Raw genomic sequence first — 23775 nt, 5'->3', positions numbered from 1 at the left:
CGCCCTCTGACATTCTGATTCAGCAGGTCTACTGCAGAACCCAGGAATCAGAATTTTAATAAAGTTTCCCATCTGGGAACAATTAGTGAGCCTCTCATCTGGTGAGAAGGAATAATAGTTTGATCGAGGACTGGAGGTGCGAGGCAAAACTTTGGCAGCACTGAGGGCTGGAGGCGGGTGGAGAGGCGTGGTTTCACCGTAAATGTCATGTCTTCTCCCAACGCCCAGGATGTGAAAATCCCAGATGGCTGCCCCTGGTATTCTGCACCAGCCAAAACCTTGTTGATTGTCTTCCCATTAATGCCACAGACTAAATTACAGTAAATCAAATCTATACACAACCAGGTGGCCTTGCAATTGTTAACAGTAAGGCAAGCACACACAGCAGCTACACAGCGGCCCCGCACGCTTTTGGTGGGCGCGCACCAACCAGCGCACCCCAGGGCCGGAAGGAAGGAAGCATGGCCCTCCTCTCCCAGGGTGCAGTCTGGGACCTTAATCCCGTCCAAATTTTTGACACCCCTTTGGTCACACTTTTTTCTTAAACTGATCTTATTCCCATTTTCTGACTTTAACAAATGAATCCCTCTTTTACATAACAGTCCTTCAGATATTTAAAAAACTTCTCATCTCCAGGGCGGGTCATCTCAGATTTTTGTCTTGGGTAGGTCTACCTTTAAAGCAACTCATACGTTGAGTCTTTTAAAAGTACCTATAATTAAACGTTAAATAATCTAGATTATCAATGTGAAGAAGCCTGTATAACATCATTTATTTACCTATTCTGAAGTTTGGTTTGCTTTTGTATGTGTATTTGTCTGAGGTTGTCGTTTTGAGGTTTGGGGCAAGATATTCCGCTGGGGACACGTTGGGTAGAGGGAGGAAATTTGGGGCTGAGTTGATTGAGGAGAAAGGGCTCTTCGTGCATAAGGTAGGAGTGAGCTGAGGACCAGGAACATTTTGTGCAGATCTTCTGAAATGAGAAACTCAGGCAGTGAGAGACGAGGCGAGAAAGGAAGGCAGACAGGCTGGTTGCTCCGGAGACCAGGTGGAGAATGACCTGGAAGCCAGGTAATAACCAAATAATCGCAGAGCTCCCAAAGCAACAGGGAGAAGGGAAGGAGCTCGCTCACACCTGTCCCCTGAAACGGAATCGTGACCTCTAGGCTGTCGACAGGTGGGATGAGGGACCCTAACGAGCTCCAGGACATGCTGGAGATGAAAGTTAAGAGCTTTTCCGCAGCTATTAAGGAAATCAGTTTTGGGGGGTAAAGATACTTATTTAGAACTTTTTGAGCTAACTTTAACCTTTGAGGTTTTATATGCTTATAAGATAGATACAGACATTAATCCTTTGCTGTGGAGAGATGGAGACCCAGTGAACTGTGTCATATGTTATGTTCCCTGTCTTAGCAGAGTGCAAGAAGCGCTTGACTTGGGTCTGAAAATTGAGCTCAAGTGACCGGAGGAAGTCATGTGATTTTTCTGAGTGCAGTTTCCTTCTCTGCAAAATAAGTCTTTGATCTGTAACAATCTGCCTTCCTCTCAAGTCTCTTGCAAGAACTGAATGGAAATAAAGGCACACTTTATAGAATGCAAGTTCCACAGAAATATATTGCTATTCCCTGGTGTAACCATGCCTGAAGGAGGCGATGCCTTTGTTCTAAACTACCTTAAATGGGAACGCCCTTGACCATAGTGTGGCAGCAGGCTGCACTGTCTTCATGCTAGGAGGTGTTAACAGATCTCCGGAGGGCCCTTGCGTAAAGTCTACTGAGCCCCAACAACCTGTTCCTGACACAGGCTACTTCACTGATGATCTGTGACAGGGGTCTTAGATGACCTGGACATTCAGCAGGATTTTTATGTCACCTTCTTTGTGTAGCATTATGCTGTCACCTGCTCTGACCCACTGACTGACTCTCCAAATGGCCCTCCGTCACACCGGCAGTGCGCTGATTCTGCCACTAGGGGAGACTGTAGGGACTGACCCGTGAGGTCCCTCCCAGGCCTCTCTTCCTGATTCTGCTACGGTTGGCTGCAGGGGGCAGAACCACATCAACCACACCACACTCTTCATTGACCCAGAAGATTGTGGTATTTACAGAGCACCTAAACTGCTTTCCCTCACGTGGCAAGCTCTGCCATTTACTTGCTCTGTGAGCTCCTGCAGTCCAGAAAAGCTCCTCCCACAAGATCTTTGCTTCTTGGCTTGCCTGCTAAGCATTAAAATTTGCCCTGAAGCTAAGCTCTTCAAGACACGTGATTTAAGCTTCTCTTTCAGCTAATTAGATATTGTTCTACAAATTGGGCTGTTCTCTCTGAAAGATGAGGAGCAATTTATTTCCCCTGCCCTCTCAAACTTAAACTGAACTGTGAAACATGGCCATTTGATTGTTTAGTCCAGTCCGATTGTTTTGCATGAGGAAGAGATATCCATCTTCTTGCTAACGCTGAGCGTGTTTGGGCATTCCTTACTGCTGCTGTGAAGAAGGCAGAAAGCTCGGCTGAGGGGCCTCTCGTCCTCTTGAAAGGTGGGCCCTACAGTGATCTATTGTGGCCCACGTGTCTGTAATGGTGGCCTGAGTAACCACTCAGTAACTGCAATCACGCGCCTTTACCGTTGGGGGTGGGGGAGTGTGTTTATTATCTCCATCTTATTGATGAGAAAACTGATGCCCAGGGAATTCAGGCCACTTGCCCGAAGCCGGACAAATAGGTAAGTGGAGGAGCCAGACTGTGAACCTAGTTCTTTGGTCCTCAGATCCCATGAGACTGTATATTGCATGATAAACCCAGCCTCAGTTGAAGAGGGGGGATGCGGGATGATGCAGGCTTCCCACACACTGTTTGAGATCCAGTGAGGATTTCTTACAGCTCTTGATGAAGCATCACAAGGCTCTCTAAAACCTTCTCTGATCCAACGGGCTCTGACGCATAGTGGGAAAGTGGATTCTTTCTGGAAATTGCCTCTTTTTGTGTGCAGGGGGCCGGATATTCCCGCATCCTCAAGACTGTGCCCAGCATTTGATGAATGGAGACACTCTGAGTGGGGTTTACACCATCTTCCTCAATGGAGAGCTAAGCCAGAAGTTACAGGTTTACTGTGACATGACCACGGACGGGGGTGGCTGGATTGTAAGTACATGCAGCTGCCCATGCATGCAAACATCCTTGGCGTTCTAGTCCACCTGGCTCAGCACCTATGGACCCAGACTTCACCATCCTCTGGCCGTCCCTTCATCCACCCCCAATATGTCCAACTTAGGGCTTTTCATTGCCCTAAGGGCTCTTGTTCAGCAGCCCAACCCTAGCTTTGGCCAGGCCCAGGAAGGAAGAAGCTTAGTGAGGCTGCACTGGCCTGGCCCAATGAAGGGGCCCTAGAAAGACTGCACCTTCTGCCGGGACAGTTCATGCAGGAGGGTGCCAGGGAAGGGGACTAGGGGCTCACATAGGCCCAGGGGTCTTGCCTGCTGAAGACCATAGCTATAATAAAGGAAGAGAGCAGGCAACTCCTCTGCAGGAGGAGGTGAGCCTCTGTGGGGAGGTGATTAGGATCTTTCTACTGGAAGATTGCATATGGAGGAGCAGATGAGGGCCAGAACATGGATAGCCACCTTTAGTTACAAAGGCCACCCTGGTCCCATCCTTCCCTCCCCTCCCTGGCTCTTCCCCAGAGCTGTCACAGCCTTCAGGGAACACTAGTGGTTGGGAAAAGAGAGACACCATTTCCTGTCCCCACCCCCCTCCCATGTCTGATAGGGCAGTACACAGAGAAGAGAAAGGGCAACCTCACCAATGGTCCCACCTATCAGTGCTGGCCCCTGTGCGGGTGGGAGAGTTCCGGCAGCCTGGCCCCAGAGCAGCTCAGTGTTAACTGAGTCGGTGGGGGTGGAAAGCCAGCCCCTCCACCTGCCCTCCTGTGGATCCCCCTTCCAGCGCTGCTAATACACAGCGCCGGATTCTTCACAATGCAAAAGGGATAGTTTTTGAATGGAGTTAAATAGTAGCTGTGCTCATAACAGCTACTCTTGGGAGGCATTTTCTTTTATGTTTCTGACATATTTGTGCCTCCTTCTTAAAACATAATTAGAAATTGAAGCCGAGGCTGATGTATTGGAGGTTAAATGAAATTAGCACTTAGCTTGGAAAGTGAATGACATGCAGTTCCTTTGCCTGCGATAGGATGACGACAGTTACGAGCTGATTTGAGGCTGGTCCCATTCTTCTGCTTTCTCGTGCATTCCGTGGTGCAAAAAGATTAATTTGTGAGCCAAGCCTATTTCCCTTGACTGCTTGGGGGTTTGATGTGTACCCTGAATCCTTTCTACATTGCAGGGATGCAAATTAGTGTCAACATCACACCCTGGCCTATTGATCGGGGGCCTCTGCCCTTCAAGAGAAGGGCTCTGAGCATCTCCTGCAAAAGCTGCTGTGAAAATCCCCAGCTCTGTATGCCCTGTTCCTTATGGGAGCATCATTGCCGTTGCAGATATCACACTCAGTTATAGCAACTTTACTCATTAGAGTTTATTTTCCTTAGCATCTCTTTGTGGCTTACTCCTTCTCTTCACAGGTATTCCAGAGGCGGCAGAATGGCCAAACTGATTTTTTCCGGAAATGGGCTGAGTACCGTGTTGGCTTCGGGAACCTGGAGGATGAGTTTTGGCTGGGTAATGCCTCCTTTTTGCTTTCCCTTGGAGAGCAGCTCTGGCTTTTTGTCCACCTCCCTCCTCTCTGTGTCCCTCTGGGATTATCCGAAACCCTGCTGAGAAGTTGACAGCTCGTGAATTGCTTTCAGTACCTCTTGCTCCATTTGGCTCCACTATTGATCTGTTTTTATCTTATTGTGGTGTTTTCCTCTTTGCTCTGTCTCTTCCCATCCTCATTAATAGTCTCTTATGCTGATGGATCTTGACAGTAGGCAACTACAAAGGGAGTGAGCTGCCTGGCGGGGGAGGGGACGCAGGGAGCAACAGGCCGGCTGGTCAGCTCTCAGAAGCCAGGCCCAGCCAGCCAGCCTGCAGGTCAGGAGAGAAATGAGGCAGTCACGCTGCTCTAGTTCCTTGGAGGAGTGTTATTACCTGACTTGAGAAGGGAAGGGAAAAAATGAAAATGGCATTAGAGGTGACTGGCAATTTCCTTGAGGTCTCACACAAGCAGGAGGTGTCGATTGAGAACCAAATTGGTGTGAGAAGGTAAACACACCCACCCTAGGCAGACAGCTGTGGAGCCAATCCCAGAAAGCAAGAGATTCATTCTTACCTGCATCTCCCTCTGGGTGAGGTTTTCATAGTGATTATAAAGGGAGGTGGAGGCAAGGCAAATAATTGTGTTTTATGTTTGTGGTCTCCTCTCTGTCTCCCCTGTCACTAACTCATCCAGGCCTCATCGTTTTTCTCCTGGATGCTCCTATAACAACCCCCTAACTAGCCTCCCTACCGCCAGAACCACCCATTGTCCACATGGCCACTAGAATCATCTTCCTCATACCCAAAATCTGAGTGACGGCTAACCCCACTTGTAAAACTTTTCAATGACTCCTTGTCACCACCAGGTGAAGGCCAAACACCTTAGCTAAGGTCCAAGGCCCGCTGTAATATACCTCCGGAGCCTGCTCCCACCGCTAACTACCTCAACCCAACCCAACACCAACTCCAAACACTTAGAACTACTAATGTCGCCTCTGCGAGGACCACTGTGCCAGCTGACAATTCCCTCCCCTATGCACCTTGCTGTTCTGTGCATATTCAGAGACCCAAATACACATCTCTTCCTCCATAGAACATATCCTACCCATTTTTATCACCCTTTGCCTGTGGGAGAATCGGCTACTCTCTCTTTGTGGCCCCAATCACAGTGTCCATTTTCCTTTCTGTCTCTCTTGACTGTACTGTGTAAACTTGCTTCAGAGCTAGGACCACATCATATTCATCTTTTAACCCCATTGCCTATTATGGTGACTGGAGATAGTAGGTCCCTAAGATATTTATATCAATCAGTCGACCAATGATAAGACTTTACTAAGAACCTATTAGATGCCCAGGTCTGTGTTTGCTGATGTAAATATTAAAAAATAAGGTAAAAAATCATACACAAACATACAGAGAGATGTCAAGTGAATAGGAAAATATCCTTGCCTTCTAAGAGTTTGCAGACAGCTTGGGAGACAAGTGTAGCGCACGTGAATTAATGCCCCCACAGCAGACAGTGCTCACGTTTCCCAAACCTCAGCCACTGTGTGACATTCTCACAACTTTTGTCATATCTGTGAAATATCTGAACCATCATGCACTTAAATTTTCTATATATCACTTGTTTTATTTAATCAAATCTATTGTTTTATGAAAATTGAGAACTATCGTGTACCGTAAATAAAGGGAACCTCAAAAATAAATGCAATGAAAACAAATCAATATTAAAATTATCAAATGATAGATCAGTACGGAGGCTCCAAGTCTGTTGTTGTTGCTGCTGCTGGTGGTGGTGTTAAAAATGGAGATTAGAAAGTTTTGGGTGTTAAACCACAAAGTACTAGAACCAAATTGAGACTGAGAGTTAAGATTAGGATCAGGGGTAAGTGTTCTCCTTAATCTATTAAGAAAGAGATAGAATTTGGAAATACCTTTTTCCCTATATGTCCAAAATTATTTAATCCTATTCCCAAAATATTTCTCATTTCATCAGAAATGCCATCTCGCCCTGGGAAACTCTGTACTGACCTATGAGCTACCAACAAGACAGCCATGGATATTCAAGGAAGAGTTTAGCTTCATGGAGAAGGCGTTGAGGGATGAGTAGGAAGAATGCAAGAGGGAAGGGGACATGAAAGGAGGGGAGGCAGGGATCCATTTGATCTGTGCAAAGGGACAGTGAAGAAAACATCCAACCAGAGGAAGGGTGCAAGTCAGGGAAAGAAGAAAATGATGGTAGGTGGGTTGAATGAGGGCACATTATGGTTCTAAAGTGCAGAAGAGAAGTCTTGACTTACGGCCATAGGTAAAAGGGAGCCAGTGAGGCCTCTTAAACAGAGGCACAGCTTGATGATGTGTACTGTGGCAGCAATCCTCAGCTTGGGGGTGACATTATGACCCATGGTTTATGTCCTAAGTTGAAGCAAAGCCTGAGACCAGGATTCTTGTTCGAGTGATTTGTCGGGGGAGTGCTCTCAGGAGAAGAGGAATGGGGAAGGCAGGATAGAGCAGGGGAAAGTACAAACATAGGGTCTTGGTGGGAGACTAACTGCAGTCTGATCCTCAGGGAAGCTTTGGAGCATGAATTGCTACTCAGAGTTGGTCCCCACCAGGGCAAGGGGACCGGGCTTTTGTACCCCCCACATCAGGCATTGATGGAAGTCTGCCCCAAGGCTTGGGGGAGGGAGAGTGTAGCTTCCAGAGGGAAGTGACTCCCGTTTGGTCAAGGGCAATTATCCAATAAGGAAGCAGCTGTCAGTTATTAGCAGCCAACACTTTTATCAGCTGAGGGATGCAGCCACCATTCAATTCAGGGCATCTGGGCAGGGCACCAGCAGGCTCCAGTTCATCCACACAAGCACAAGTCTAGGGTCAGCAACCCAGCAAACAGCAGTCAAACAGCCTTTGACTTATAGTCAAGGTAATGCTTTAAATCTTAAACAGGATAGGGAAGCAGAAAGATCCAGGTGACCCTCGGCCAATCATTTCACCTCTGTGGGTTCCAGCCTCCTTTTCCACAAAACAGAGACTAGCCTAAGTCATCTCTAAATTCCCTTCCATCTCTGCAATTCTTTGATTCTAAATCAGGGCATACTCTAGTAGACATTAGCTGCCACAGCAAAGCAAGAGGATCCCAGTTGTGTAGGCAGATAGAGACCAGGAGGACTCAGAGGTGACTAGCAATGCAGGGTGAGTGGCTCCAAGTCTGGTCAAATAGGTCAAAATTGCCCAGCACAGCCAGCCAGGGCAAGCAGCCAAGAAAATACATATGATATGGTGATGGATGAAAATTAGACTATTAGGGCTGAGCACAATGAAGTATATTTGGGAATTGATAAAAACAATAATGTACACCTGAAATTACACAATGTTATAAACCTTTATAATCCCCAAAAAATTACTTAAAAATAAAAAAGAAAATACATACGAGAACATATCACCAAGGAGAATCTGTGCTCTACCTGAACTCTGGACTCCCAGAGGTTTGCACATACAAGAATCTATTGGACCAAGGCCTGGGAAGCTGAGAGGCCAAAGAGAGCACGTGAGTGAGGGTAACTGCCTGGAAAGACCAGTGAAGAGGCAGCAGTGCTAGCTGTAGCAGGTAGATCAGAGAGAAAGGAAGTGGAGTCAGGAGGCAGGCGAGAGTTTTCCCCAATCTGGTAACGGGAGCCTCAGGAGGGCCGGAGGCAGAGGAGAGGCAGTGTAATGAAAGTGAGAACCCCCTTCACAGGCTACCAGGAGACGGTAGGCTGTCCAGGTATCCTGGACCCCTAGGGCCCACCCTCACCTCCTCTGATCAGTGTTTCTACCTCTTGCTTCCTATCACCCACACCAAAGGACTCATGGCCATATGATGCCTCTTGTCATTTTCACCCCACACCATGGTTTGGAATGGGAGATGGTGGGCAACAGGGCCAGGAATCCTGAGGCTCAGGGCTCGTCAGTTACTGGGTCAAGACTAGATATTAGCACCCCTGACCTTCTCTGTGGTGGGAATTCATCAACAGACCTGGGCTGGCCTTTTTGCAGGAGAAATTTCAGAATCTGGCAGGGTCTGGGTTTTTTTGGTGTTTTGGTTTTGACTTGTGTTTTTTGGTAAGACTGATTGGCCATGATCTAACATCTGTTGCCAATCTTCCTTTTTTTTTTTTCCTCCCCAAAGCTCCAGTACATAGTTCTATATCCTAGTTGTAGGTCATTCTAGTTCTTCAATGTGGTATCCCACCACAGCATGGCTTGATGAGCAGAGAGTAGGTCCATGCCCGGGATCTGAACCAGTGAACCCTGGGCCACCGAAGTGGAGCATGTGAACTTAACCACTTGGCCACGGGGCCAGCCCCGTAGGGTCTGTTTGCTAACAACCTGGGAAGGGCTGAGGGCAAAAGCAATCTGGATACCCCACCTCCCCTCTATAACCTCTGTTATGAGGCCACAGTTGCCTTTTCCCTCCCATTTCCAAAGCCACTACGGCCAGCTGACTGCATTCTCTGCTCTTCTCCACAGGGCTGGACAACATACACAGGATCACGTCGCAGGGCCGCTACGAGCTGCGCGTGGACATGCGGGATGGCCAGGAGGCCGCCTTCGCCTACTACGACAAGTTCTCCGTGGAGGACAGCAGAAGCCTGTACAAACTCCGCATAGGAGGCTACAATGGCACTGCAGGTACCTTGGCCCCTGAGCAGACCCCAGGGGCAATGGGCATGCGGCAGGACCAGGATGCCCACATTGTAGGCGCAAGCTGCACCAGGCAGTGGCAGCACCCACAGAGTTCATGAATTCCCTGCTAGCCAATGAGGAGGGCAGAGGGCCGGGAATCACTGCTCTCATCAAGGCTGTCCTAACCACTCGGGGGACCTGAAATCAAATTCTCAGGCCTTCAGTTTCCTCATCCGGAAAACTGTGATAATGATGCTTGCTGTACTTCAGAGAAGTCAGAAAAAAATGCGATAAATGCAGTGAACGTGCTTTTAAAGTTAAAAAAAAATGCGCAATTTAAGGGCAAAGGATTATTTTTCTTGTCTAGATTAATCAATATGGGCTCTTATCCAATGAGAGCACAATCATCCATTGTCTGGGTAGAAATCTCCCCTGCAATGACATCTCAGAAAACCATCTTTGAACTAATGAGGACAAAACAGATCCCTCGTATTCTGAGACGACCCCACCTCACCATCAGCAGTCATCATGACACTCCCATCAAGGGCCAGACAACAGCAGTTAAATGTTCCTCAGTGGCCACACTTCTTTTCATTCCTCCACAAGAGACACACACACAGTCACGTTTTCTGTATAGATTCTTATGACATTTCTACTAAATAGAACAACTCTCCCTCTAAGCTCTGTTGCACTAATGGTTTTATTGGCACATAATATCAAGCCTGCTTCTTAGGCTTTGTCAGTCTGTTTCCTGAGTTCTATTGTAGCACATTTCATAAAACCTGCTTTTCCAAATATTCTGCTCTTTGATATATGGAGTTATTGGTCCTTTCATTAACTCCAATTTTAGGACTAAATGCTAGTGTATAATTTTAGTAACATTTTTATGCCTCTTGGAATTAAGAAGATCATCAAGGTGTTTCCCTTCCAAACACTGCATCTGTCCAATTATTTCTTCTCAGCCAGGTATTGTTACTCTAAAGGGAAGACACACTTTCCTTTGTTATTGTTCATATTGGAGGTCATTCCCAATGGCAATCAGACCTGCTTGAAGCACCCCCAATAAAAGGTGCAATTGATCACACTTTGGGCATAAAACAGCCATGGAAATGGAGTGTATTAAACAAAATGTCAGACTAAATCGTTTCAAAAATAACCTGATGCTAACCATTCCATGGGATTAGAATTGTGCCTGTAGAAAAGCAGCTCTTATTTCTCCCACAGAAGGAGAGCAGGCCCTCCCACTTCCTCACGTGTCCTACCTTCCTCTTCACCTGCTCCAGGTCTCTGCTTTTTACCGTTTACCTTGGACCCAGTGGCTGCTGCCTCTTTGCAGCTCTATCTCGCTACCAGGCCCTGTAGCGGTCAGAATTGCTGGATTGAGTTCTACTCGCATGTCTCAGAGGCAAATCCTGCCAAAAATTTGGCCAATCATCATAAATTAATTACAACCTGATGACCTCTCACCTCACATATTTAGTTCATCTTCCTCAAAAGATGAAAACCTGGGCTTATGTAGGCTGCCACTTCTCCAGGCAACTCCACACAACGGTTGTTCTTTCTAGACCAGGTCTCTGGGGAGGAAGAGCCCATCCTCTCTTTCTGGCATTCACTATTGCCCAATTCTCTGGGCCTTTATTTTTAGTTGTTGCTCATTTTTACTGGCCCTGCTGGCAACAGTCCATCCCCATGGCATCTCATCCAAGTTCAGCCACTTCTCCTACCCCCATTTCTCAAGGCTCCAGAAATCCAAATCTCTAACCAGGACTCTCATTGGATTAGGACCGAAAATTCCAAATCAAGTTATCAACAAGAGGTTGTTGAACAAATCCTGGAAGTTCTTCGTACAAATTGTGGGGACTCAGAAGAGGCGTAAGACATAGCCTCTGCAAGAACTAAATATCTATTTAAAGAAAAGAAACAGTTAGGTAGTAACTCACCTCAAAAGAAATGGTACTCACATCCAGATTAATGGGCGTCCAGAGGAGGGGGGGTCTGGGTGGTTGAGGAAGGCTTCATGAAACCAGCAGCATTTGGCTGGGATCCTGATGGTAAGGGAGACACTCCAGGGAAGGCAAAGCCTGGAAGAGAACTCATGGAAGGAGCAGTTAATGTGGAGGGAGGGAAGGCGTGAAGGGCCTGGCTGCCCCGGCAGGGTGTGAGCTCAGAAGAAACAGAAGATTGGTGGAGTAGGCTGGAGCCAGATCCCAAAAGGCCTTAAAACTAAGAGTTCAGTATTAATATGGTGGGCAGTAGGAGCCATGGTGGGTCCTGAGTAGATAATGAAGGTGGGGTTGTAGGAGGATTCATTTGACAGCCATGAGCAGGATAAAGTAAATCTGAGTGAAGAGCAGAGACCAGCTTGAGCTGCTGCATTAATCCTAGTAGGAGATAACAGGAGCCTTGACTAATGCCAGGAATTAAGAGAAAGGTCTAAATCTGAACAGCAGTTTGAGAGAGAACAACCAGTACTTAGCTAATGTACTAAATATGTGAGGTGGATATATGAGGTAGAAATGGGACAGGGAGCCAGATTTGGGAAGGAACTAAGGACCAACATTGGGATCGTATATGAGACGGTGGCAGGCCGCATCAGAGTGGAAGCTGGAGACAATTGTTCCAGGGGAGTAATAAGGGCAAATTCTAGGTTACAGAGGGATAAGCAGGAGATGAGAAGATAGGAATGTGGGTAGAGGCAACATAGTCAAGGAACTGATGGTACAGAAAAGGTCACTAGACAGTAGGATTAACCCAAGACCTTTTTAAGATAAGGAATATGAGTATGACCTAGGATTGGAGGAGGTGAAAGTGCTAAAAAAAAAAAAAAAGTATTAAAAAAAGGAAAAAGTAAGAAATATTTTTTGCCTTCTCTAGGACCTGGAGGAGATGGGAAAAAATGAGTTGCAGGTAGTAAGATTAACTCTAGATGGACACAAAACTGATTCCTTGGAGACTAAGAGGGGAAGATGAAAAAGAAGGGATAAAGACAAAGACATGCTGAGTTAGGGACCCAACTGGCCTGAGGGGATCAGGCATCCCCATAAAATACAGATATCCCCCTCAGGGTTAACTTGTCATGGAAGCATTGGAGGCATTAAGTGGCCACTATGGTGTGGACTTAGAAGTCACAGAAGCAGAACTATGGTCTCTCCTAGCTTAAAGCGACCTCAGAAGCATCTAAGATAACTTTCACTCAAAAGCATGAGCCCCTTCACAACATCTCTAAGCACAAGTCCTGCCAAAAATGTGGTCAAGAGTTATAAATTAATTATAGTCTGACCCCTCATCTCGAATACTCAATTCAAATGAGTCCCCTGCACAGCATCCCAAGAAGAGAAGACCCAGCCTCTGCTTGCCACTGAGAGTAGAGATCTCACCACATCTCCAAGCAGTCTATCCCATTTGTGAACGGCTCTAATATTTAGGTGATTTCTCCTCATATATTTAGCCAAATTATGCCTCCTCACAAGTTTCTACCTACTGATTCTCATACATCACCAGAGAGTTCATTTAATTTTTTTTTACTCAATTGCCCATCAGATATTGGAGATAATGATCATGAACCTTGTCTCCCCTTCAAGCCTGCTCTTCCCCAAGATACAGCCCCAGTTTTCCCAGCCACTTCTCCTCTGACATGGTTAGGATTTTTTTCATCATCCAGTTTCCTGTGAACAGGAACTCTTGTTTTCTGACGTCTTTCTTCACATGTGGCACCAAGTTCTAAATGGAGGGTTTTGAGTGTGGGCTGACCAGGCATGATGAGCCACGGAGAAAGCCAGGCACATGGTGGTGACCCAGACTGGCCCAAGTCACCATGGCTCATCACTGTCTCCGCTAGAGACAAAAGGAACCATGAATATCTGTGTCCCAGTGCACAGGGGCGGTGAGGTGGAGCTGAGTGGACAGAGTTCTCAGCAGAAGGTCAGGGGAATGAGCAAATGAGTTCGAGATTGAAGCACAGAAGTAGTTGAACCCAGGAGTAAGGTGGAGTAAGAGTTCAGTATAGTCAGGCTGATGAACTGGGTAGAAACAGGAGAGGCAAGTGGAAGGTCCCTTAAGTGGAGGCCAGGTTTGTTGGGAGGGGGTCCAATGTCCAGAAAATCCTGACAAAAGAGTGACAGATAGAACAGCCTCACAAATGTGTCTTTTTTCCAGGGGACTCCCTCAGCTACCATCAAGGACGCCCTTTTTCCACAGAGGACAGAGACAATGATGTTGCAGTTACCAACTGCGCCATGTCATACAAGGGGGCTTGGTGGTATAAGAACTGCCACCGGACCAACCTCAATGGGAAATATGGGGAATCCAGGCACAGTCAGGTAGGTAAAGTTCTGCCGCTGTTATGAGTGATCCACAGCTGTGGGACCCACGGTCCCTTAGCTTTGTGTTTTAAATGCACGTGTAGGTCTTACATTTCCCTTCTAAAAAGGAATGCTCAGAGTCTTGAGAAAGGACTAGCATGACGAGGAAAGTAATGCAAATTCTGAGATAGGACAGGCAGAGGAAGAAAAGGAAAGCATCTGGACTCAAGAGCTAGAACTCACCCCAAGAAGCCCTTGACAACCAGTCAAATTCCATTTCATTTCCTCATCTGGAAGATCCCATGAAGAGATTATCAATGAAGGCTCAACTTCATCCTAAGAAGTGACCTACAAAAGGATTGACCAGAAATGCCAGTATAAACTGGACCGTCATTCCCCTTAGAGACTACAAGTCCATAGGCTGGGCTGGGTGATAGGCTAACCAATTGGACCAACAGGGACATTCCCAGTTTTAGCACTGAAAGGCCAGCAGCCAGGGAAACTCCTTAGTCCTGGGCAAACCAAGATGGTTGGTCACCATAGATGGAAACCACCTGACTCTTCCATCAGGAGTAAGCAAACAGTTACTCTCTTCAAAATGCTTCTGTACTGCTGGGATTTTGAAATTCAACACTGGTTGCTGGTGCATGCAAATCCCGAAAGCTAAACACATGAAGCTGGCAATAAGGAACGACCTGCAACACATTCCCAATAAAGACCCAGTTCACAGTCATGTTTAAAAAGAAAAGCTGGAAAGAGACTCTGCTCCTTTGACTTTGTTGGGAACTTGGCCACAAGCTTCATGTTGATGGAAAATGGCAAAATCCACACCTTGAACTCCCCACTCCCATCATTCCCCTTCTTTGCAAGCTAGGGGTTCCATTGAGGGAGAAGGATGACCTGATGTGCTTACCTTTCTCCTTCCCAGGGGATCAACTGGTACCATTGGAAAGGCCACGAGTTCTCCATCCCCTTTGTGGAAATGAAGATGCGCCCCTACAACCACCGTCTCACGGCGGGGAGGAAACGGCGGTCCTTGCAGTTCTGAGTAGTGGGCGGCTGCAAGCCAACTGACCTTTTCTGTCATTTGTTTGTATTTTATAATATGAAACAAAGGGTGGGGGGTAATAGTAATGTGCTTTGCAACATAATAAGAGTGTTTAAAGGAAGCAGGATGTAGCAGGAAATCAGTTGAGGTTCAGCGGCTCATGGTTTCTGCTGCCCCCGGCCCTGACCCTCGGTCTCCATTCTCCCTTCTGCCCAGTCATCCTTAAACTTCCCCTCTTCCCACCAAGGATGAAAGTGGGAAGTTTTCTTGAAATCCAAATTCAAAGGCAAGTGCTGGAGTCAGATTGTCATGGTGGCAGGCACGTGCCTTCTTTCCTTGCCCTCCTTCTGAGATGCCCTCCACATCCAGGTGTTCGTGCTCTTGTCACTGCCTTTGATGGCCAGGTTCTCACACTGACACAGAGAAGAAGCCTCAGCAAGAGAGCTTTGCCAACAACTCCCCTTAAGAGGAAACAGATTATCCTCACCCCAACCCAACAAGCCAAGTCCTCTTACATGGGCCAAAGATTCTCATCGTCTGACACTCTTACCAGCCGAGTGTCCTCTGTTACCTTTCAAGAGTACTGGCCTCTTTTCCAGCCCCAATAGACCTGTGCCTACTTGCATCCTACCCTGAGACTCCCACGGCCCCACAAGCCCAAGCTCTGCTTTGGCCTCTAGTTCCCAAGGCATTCGTTGCCCGTGCCTGGCCCTGGGCTACACAGTGGCTGTGTCCCTGTGGGTCATAAATCACTGCCCCCTCCCTCAGGTCAGACAGCAACTTTCTTGGGGGATGGGAGGGGAAGATGGTTGTGAGTTTTAGCACTTTGCGGTCAGGCATTGAGGAAAGGACAGCAGAAGTGGAAACCAGGGCACCTGCCATTGAGATGGCAGGTCCCATGGGGAACACGGATTTTACCTAACTCCATTTTCTCTATTTCTGGTCCTATTTGTCATGGGTTGTTTTTTTCTGAATTACAGACTGAAGGCCTCGTTTCTGTCTCAGCCAGGCTCTCTTTAGTGTGGCTGGCTTAATAAGCGTCAGAAGAAGAAGTTATATGACCAGCCAGCCAATCCCCTTACTGACATTCCCTGGGAAGAGGTGGGATTTGGGGGTTTTGGTTTTTGGATTTTTTTCTGTTTTTTGCTTCTGTGGGAAACAGGAATGACCTCCTTAATGAGGTGAGATCATGAGAAGCCTTTCTCCACCTTCTTTTATTATTCTGCGTTTGAGAGGAAAAATGAAAAATACTGGAGGAAATTACATTTAGAAATCCAAAGGTGAAGAGTGGCAGACTGTGGGCATCCCTCCATCTTATGAGATGAGCTCTCTTCACTAGCATGATTTGGTTGTTAAGCCCAAGAGAGCTGGAGGCTCTAGAAGCCATGGCCCTTCAACTTCTCCAAATCACGTTGGCTGCAGCTGTCTCTGCAGCTCTGCCGAAATCCATGCCCAGTTCCCCCAGCCGCCTTCTCCCTTTCCTCCCGTTCTCTTCAAAGCCCCAGGTCTGCTTCTATAATGCCTGTGTTTAGTCAAACTGGGGCATCTTGTAGCTTTCCCAAGCAGTTACTGGATGAGCCTGTGAGCAGGCACCTTTCTAATGGAAACATCCACAATCTAACCAAGCTCTGATAACCAGGAAGGGGCGGTCCCTGGGTGGACGATCACACTTCTGATGTGATGAGGATGAAGTCAGCTGCCAGTTGCTGTAGCCACTCTCCCTGTAGCAGGCCTCCAGGGCCTTGTTCACTGGTGTGGTGTGGATGTGACTGACAAACCCGGTGCTGAAAATGGAGGTGACATTTTCACTTCTCAATTCACCGTGGGCTTCAAGAAAACTAGGAGAAAGAGAAAGAAACAGAAACGATCCTTTCAAGAAACCTTAAATTAAGTAAGATTCAGCTAGAGAGTGGGACGCCAGTGAACAGTGGGAAACAACTGAGTGAGGAGGAACTTGGGGGCTGAGCTGTAGGCCCACCACTGCCATTTTGTTGGCTATGTGACATCGGGGAGGTTGCTTCACTTCTCTGGGCCTCAGTTTCCTAACCTGCTGAATGAAAGCTTAGACTACAATGGCTTCTAACTTCCCTTTCAGTTTTGACAGCCAGTAATGCTAGTCTCTGAGCTGGAGATCTGCATAGAAATTGGCATTGCTGAGAGAGCACAATTAACTAATGAGAACTAACCAGAATCCTTGCTTTACTTGAATGAAAGGAAGGAAGGAAGGAAGGAAAGAAGAAGGGAAGGAAGGAAGGAAGACTGACTTAGAAGTTGCAAGTAAAACACACACACAGAGGACAAAACATTGCAGAAAAGACCCTGCCAAGTAAGAGGCTGAACTCACTTTGTCCATGAAAGCAGAGCCCAGGGACCTGGGTGGTGCCAGCACGGCCCACCTCATCAAGGGCACCGAAACAGGAAAAGATTATGAGTCCTCATGTCGTCAGTTCAGGTAAAAGTGGAAACCAAAACCTGCCTTTTCTTGGAACCGTTTTACCCTATGGAACATTTTTATAAATAGTATCGGCAGCATTGCCTAGATTTATTTTAAAGAATTTTAAAGCAGGAAAGGGACTTCAAAGATTACTACACCCAAGCTTCTATAAAAAGATTTATAAATTCCTTTTATTAAGTACAGTGATTTTCTCACAAGCTTTCACCATGTTTAAGAGACACTGTGCCCATTATCTCCCCAAGGCCCATAGTCAACTTGACTCAGAGCTTTGACACTTTACTCACTGATTACTGTTTATCCTGTTCCTCCAAGCACATGGGCTCTTCCCATGGGGGACCCAGTAAGCAATATTCACAAAGCACTCACCCTGAGCACACCAAAGTTTCCCTCCAGGGTCTCAAAAGGAATGGAAGAGAACCCTGCTCAGAGGCAGATTAACGGCAGACACATCAGGATATGTACTTACAAACACAAAAAACCTCTACCCAGGACTGCCCTGGACTCACTGCCTAGACCCAAGACCCAGACAGTTTCTTCTTTTTGCATTTCCCCATCAGACAAAGATAGTTTCCAACACTGTCCACTCACATTCTCCAGGGTTATTTCTGGAAGGTGAGAGGGCGGGCTGGAGAGACACGAAGTCTGTGGAAAACTCCTGCTGGCCTTTAGACCAGATTTCACTGGAGGAGGGAGACTTGGTAAGTGTGACCATGAGGTGGCGATCACAGCCCCCAGCCACCTCCTGATCATGGGGTGGAGGACAGCAAGTCCCTCCAGGTTTCCAGGAGAACTCATACCAAACCAGGACCCAGGAAAACTGGCCAACTGATTTGCACAGGAAATTGATTTGTAAAAGGACAACAACAACAAAAATGGCAGCAAGAATGCAGAGCAAACTTCCACAAATACAGTCATGTGTCGCTTAATGACGAGGATACATTCTGAGAAATGCACCGTTAGGCAATTCTGTTGTTGTATGAACATCACAGAGTGTCCTTACACAAACCTGGAAGGTATAGCCTACTACACACCTATACGTGTAGTACTAATGGTACTAATCTATGGGACCGCTGTCGTATATGTGGTCCATCGTTGACCGAAATGTCCTTATGCAGTGCATGACTGTAATGACCATAGTCACATCCACCCCACCCTTCACTTCCCAGCTCCCCCACTCCACTACTCATAAAGTGGTAGGACACCTCACACTCTGTCCCCTTCCACCTGGGAACCAACCAGCTCCCTCTACACTGAAACTGTTACTTCCAAGACAAACCTGAAGAACCAAGGTTGCCGATGAGTTCAATACCAAACCAAACACACTTAATCACATTTAGACTTACAATCCAGTCCCAGAGCAGAGCTGTGGATTAAGGGACAAAAAGTCATTATGGAATCTTTTCTAAGAACTCTTAAAAACATCAGTTGGGAAAGGGCTTCAGTTCCTCTTTGTCTTCTGGAACCTATGAGAACAGTGGCTGCACCAAGCTGAAAGGGTTGAAATAGACTAACTGGTGGCCAAGATTTGTAAATACTCCTGGGGAGTGAAAACATTTTTCCTTTTTTTTAACCTCTCCTCAGAATTTCAGGAAAGGTGGAGCCACTCACTCAGGATATGTACTTTTCTACAGCTTACTTTCTTATCACCAGCCTCCTCTTTAACCTAAGTCCTGACTTGCATTTCTTTCCCTCCAAAGGGGTCACTCCACTTGCATCTCACTAGCCACTCTTAAAACTTTAATAAGGAAGCTTGGAAAGATTCACACTTCAGTTGAGTTTCACTAAGCCCACAGAGGGTGGGGTAATTTGTTTTCACTTGCCTCAAACTTGCCAAGGCTACAAGAAGGGGGCCTTGGGACCTCCGAGGCCTGGGGGATGTCTGTAAAGTTTGGAAGTCTGCCTCTTGCACAAAGATCCAGACCCCAGGAGCTTCTGACTCAGCTCTGTCTAACCTTCCTGGGATTTTCCTCCAGGTCACAATGACAGAGACGTTCTATGCCCTGAGGGAAGATGAGTCACAGGGCTGGCTTCTGGATTGTGCCTGTAGCCTTTCTCTGGCTGCACATCAGGGGCCTTTGGCCAAGATCCTGAAGATCTTTGACTAAATGCTTCCCTAAACCCCATAACCCAACCCCACATGGATGTGATAAGGTCTCCCTCAGCAGTACTGGAGCATTTTGGCAGCAGCAGGCCAAAGAGAAGTCAAGACCAAATGAAAACCTCCAAAAGCGGGTAGGGAAAAGACTCTAGTATACTTTACCAGGGTGTGTAGGTGTGGACTCAGGTCCAGTTGGAAAGAGTGGCTCCGGCTCATCCTAGCTGTACCCACACTAGACTTGCTTATGTCCCTTTTGTGTTCTTCAAGCTTTGCAAAACAGCTGGGAAGAAGAAAAAACAAAATACAAAATAATATAAAAAAGAAGACAACGGATCAGTAGAGACTAAAAGCAAACCTTCTACAGATGGCTCCACAGTAGATGTGCAGAGACCAGGTGGGCAGCGCCCGGGGAAAGGGTCCACATTAGTTCCTTGAATTCAGCCTTCCACCAGGACTCCTGTCCGTTCACCGCCTTCACCTGAGGAGAAACTAAGGCATGAGAGGCCTGTCACAGCACAGGAAATGGGAATGGGAAGCCGAAGGGCTTTCTGTGCTTGCTCAACCGGTCCTGCATGGACCTCGCTTTTTCTTCACAAACAGTCACAAGCCTGACTTGTCATCTCCAGCATTTCTGATTAATTTTTCAAGGTCACCCCTTGCCTGAAGCATGACTTCATTGCACCTGCAGCACTCCCTTGTCCAAATGTCCCTGGCAAACCTCACAGTCTTTGGACAGTGTTGCATTTTCTCCAAACGGGAAATCCTCCCTCCTTCCCCAAGCTTAATGAGGCTACTGAAGAGCATCCAAATAACACAGCTCTTATTCCTCCAACAAACTCTGCCCCTCTGTTAACTTAATAAAACAGCTCTTCATTGTCTGGCTGTGAGGCTGGGCTGATGCTGAATTTCCAGTTCAGAGACATGTAACTCTTTCAGTCCCCCTGGATCAGCAATCCCAGGCACTGGCCTTGGCTCATTGGCATCATGGGCTCAGGGGAGGCAGCGCAAGCAACCCCGGAGGCCTGGAACACACAAGCCACAAGAGAGGGTTTGGGTCCAGGTGCACGGCCAGGAGGTAAACGCATGGATGAGAGCTACTGTTTTCTTCCCATCACTGGGTTAGCAGCCCCCAGGGAGACCCTGTGTTGCTTTTAACTTCCTGTCATTGAACACTAGTATGCTCAACACTGCCTCCAAAAGGCCAACATTGGAAACACACCTGCAGAGATGGAAGGGACTCTGGGGATCATCTAACCCAACCCTCTTATTTCATAATCAAGGAAACTGAGGCCCAGAAAGGTTAGGTAACTTGCCCAAGTTCACACAGCTAATTAGTAACAGAACTGACATCAGATCTGGCATAGGCTTTTTAATTTTCTCTCCCCAAATGAAAACTAAGAGAAATGGTATTTATTGCACATCTACTATTTTCCAGATATTGTACTAGGAGCTTTACGTATATTTCTTTGTTAAATCCACACCACAACCCTGACTCAAGTTTAACCATTTTACTGGTAAGAGACTGGAGGCACAGAAAGGTTAGGTAATATGTCCAAAGTCACACAGCTACTAAGTAGAGCCATAATCAGAAGCTCTTTGTCTAATTCTAAAGCCCTTGCCTTTTCTACTTCATGAGGCTTCTGCCCTTTATATTTATTTAGCCAAGTGGCCGCCATCTTGGATTATGCTAATGTTCTCCCAAAGAGCCTTCTGATGCCACTTCTCTCCTCTCCAAAGAAAAGGGAGTTCTTGCATAGTTTTTGCCACATACTCCAAGGGATCTTCAACCTTATCGTCAGGAGTTAGAAACATCTGGGCAGCTCTTTCCATTCTTTTTTTCTTAAATTTGGGAGGTGAAGAAAAGGATCCATTGCAGGTTGGGAGGGGAAGATAAAGACCAAGACACAAACACTATTTCCCCCACCCCGCTCCTTTGGAAATACGGTGGCCTCTTTCTCACCCAACAGTAGAAGAGTGGAATATTCCAGATACATTCTTCTCAAACTGGGGCAGACAATGTAGCCAGGATTGAGGAGAGGGAAGCCGGAGAATAAACATGGCATATGTCACTCTTACTCCAGAATTTGGGAGGAAAAGGGTTGTATTGTTAATTAATTCAAACCAATACAGACGATATCAAATGCAGAAATCCCATGAATTTTTAGGCTGACTCTGCAGGTTGCACACAGATTCGGGCTCCCTCCCTCTAGGATCTCAGGGGTATGAAGACCTTCCTGGTCCCCTACAGGGTTACAGCAGTGGAAATTTGTGAGGACTAAGGCTAGAAGAAGACAGGAGGTAAATTAATTTTGTTTGTTCCCTGGTTTCTTTGCTCCTCTCCCTACCTGCTCCCCCCTCCTCAGTAAGTGGGGTCTCAGAGGACAGTTGGCTACAATCTCAGCTCTCTTTGCCACTTTGGGGAGGTTAGAAGGAAATCAGTACTTGGTAACTTGTATTTTTAGCTGCTAGGCACAAACTCCAGAAATGAACCCCTTTCTCTTAATTGAACGACATTTCTGTGTAAAGGAATAGCTGTCCCCGAAAGAGAACGCTGCATGTTACGGCCTCTCCCATGCGGGGGCTGCTTGGGCAGCAGGGGCACCTATGTGTTAGATGTAGCAGACACTGTGATTTCTGCAAAAATGGCAGCCAAGAAAGTGTTCCCCTGTCAAGCCTCTGTCTCCACCTGCACCCTCTCTGAGGCCTAGACTCTCACCATGGCCCACAGACTCAAGGTTCAGAATCTATGTGAGTTATCGTTAACACACAGATTCCTCCTTCCTGTCATTCACACACGCACCCTTCAAATTATTCCAACCTCAAATACGCTCCAGGCCCATGGGAATTCCCAGGTACCCTAAGAAAGTCACTGTGACTTTGAGGGAGATGTTACCTGGGGCTTGGGCAGCTGAAACCCACCCTGGTGGTCTCTAGATTGTTGTTCTGAGAAATCATAAACACCAAATCCTCCAATCCCTCCGAATTTCTGTTTGTTGTTTTAACCTTTAACAGGCTTTTCAGGTAAAAATAACAAAGACCAATTTACTGACTTTTTAGCTACAACGTGCTTGGGAAAGCATTTACTTAAAAGAAGGACTGGAAGGAAGAAAAAAGTAAGAAGAAAATGGAGTACTCTTCAGGTGATGCACACTTTAATGAACTAAAACAAAAATACAAACGTGCAGAGGAAGAGAGAGGGCAAACCAACGTCCCCATCCTTTCATGGCGCTGTAGCTCGAAGACCGGAATCTCCGCTTGTTAACCATTGTTAACTAGTATTTTTAGTCCTGATTGCTTTTAGCCTCTGTATAGTTCCTTTTTTAAACACATTTTCTATACGTTAATAAAAGATCCTGAAGGAACGGTATGCATCTTGCAAGTCCTATAGGGAATTGTGGGGGCGCGCCTTTCTTAATGACCGGCCTGCTTTTTCTGGTCCTCTTCTCCTCAACGTTTACCCACCACTTCTGCCAAAACGTCTTCCCTGCGTCACCCTTTGGGTAGGCTGCTCTCATTCCTGATGGTCCTGCTGCTCCATCTGCCTCCTTGCCTTCCCTTTCCTGGTCTCTCATTACCTCCTCTCTACCTCCCTCTTTCTCCCCACCTACGGCTCCTTCTCTCTTCACCTCTTTCTCCCCCTTTCTTCCTTCCCTGTCTCCCACCAACTTTGAATTCTCCATCTCAGCCTTTGCTTTTACCATCAGAAAAGGTCACTGATGGGTGGTAGCCTCCGCTGGATGCCCCAGCACCACCCAGACTGGTCTTGTTTATGGTTTTGAGCCTTGATCGGCCACAAAGAGTGATTCACTGCCCGCCTCCCTCAAGCTTGGATGCCCAGTGGGAGCCAGATCTTCGAGGCTCTAGTGCCACCTATGGGCACTGGTGGAGAATATGTAACAGGCCTAACTTGCTGAGCCTACCTGTCCTTGGCTCAGTCAGTCTCCAGCTCCCATGATTACCTGCTTCTCAGACTTGGTCACCTGGGAAAACATTTTCCCTTTCTCTCCCTTGAAAATGGGCCCAGTGCACACTGTAAGATCATCTCTAAGCTCCAGGTAACATTAGGTAAGACCCAGCAGGTAACAGCGCCAACCAGAGGGTCATGAGGGAAACTTCCCTCCAGTTCAGATCCACAGGCATACGGAGCCAGGACGTAGAGAGAGCACTGTAACAGAGCGCGATAGGTGCCATAAACACAGACAGGATCTCCCCCTGCTGGAGGAGGGAGGGGCATTAGCAGCCTAACTGGGGGAGGTTGACCTGGCTGGGTCTTATGACCACAGGAAATATCCAAGGGGGAAAGGTGAGGAGGGAGCCTTATGAATAAGAGTGCAGGGCATGAAACAGCACACCCTGTGGGAGCAGGGCCAGGAGTGGTGAGTGTTCGTCTTGGCCTGGCTGCCTGGGGCCCTGTGAGGGAGGGTGATGACAGAGCTCCCCACAGGCGGCCAAGGACAGGCTGAGCCTTGTGAAATCGCAAGGCCAAGAGAGAGAGACTTTGTTCCACCGTTCCCACA

At 47.1% G+C, this 23775-nt stretch overlaps 1 protein-coding gene across 5 annotated transcripts in view; it reads left to right on the top strand.

Moving 5' to 3' along the window:
• Window positions 1-22625, top strand: part of TNR (tenascin R) — a 405036-nt gene extending 382411 nt beyond the window's left edge. For all 5 annotated transcript variants that reach the window (XM_023640591.2, XM_070267731.1, XM_023640590.2 and 2 more), the window contains 5 exons: window positions 2987-3138; window positions 4577-4673; window positions 9201-9362; window positions 13512-13675; window positions 14586-22625. In XM_023640591.2, the coding sequence (XP_023496359.2) occupies window positions 2987-3138; window positions 4577-4673; window positions 9201-9362; window positions 13512-13675; window positions 14586-14705 (695 nt within the window). In that variant the 3' untranslated portion in view covers window positions 14706-22625. The remainder of the gene's footprint in view (window positions 1-2986; window positions 3139-4576; window positions 4674-9200; window positions 9363-13511; window positions 13676-14585) is intronic.
• The last annotated feature ends 1150 nt before the right edge of the window (window positions 22626-23775 follow it).

Source organism: Equus caballus, chromosome 5, assembly GCF_041296265.1.
Source record: "Equus caballus isolate H_3958 breed thoroughbred chromosome 5, TB-T2T, whole genome shotgun sequence".
In the NCBI taxonomy this organism is placed as follows: Eukaryota; Metazoa; Chordata; class Mammalia; order Perissodactyla; family Equidae; genus Equus; species Equus caballus.
Note: the sequence above shows the minus strand (reverse complement) of the source record. Positions and strands in the feature narration are given on the sequence as shown.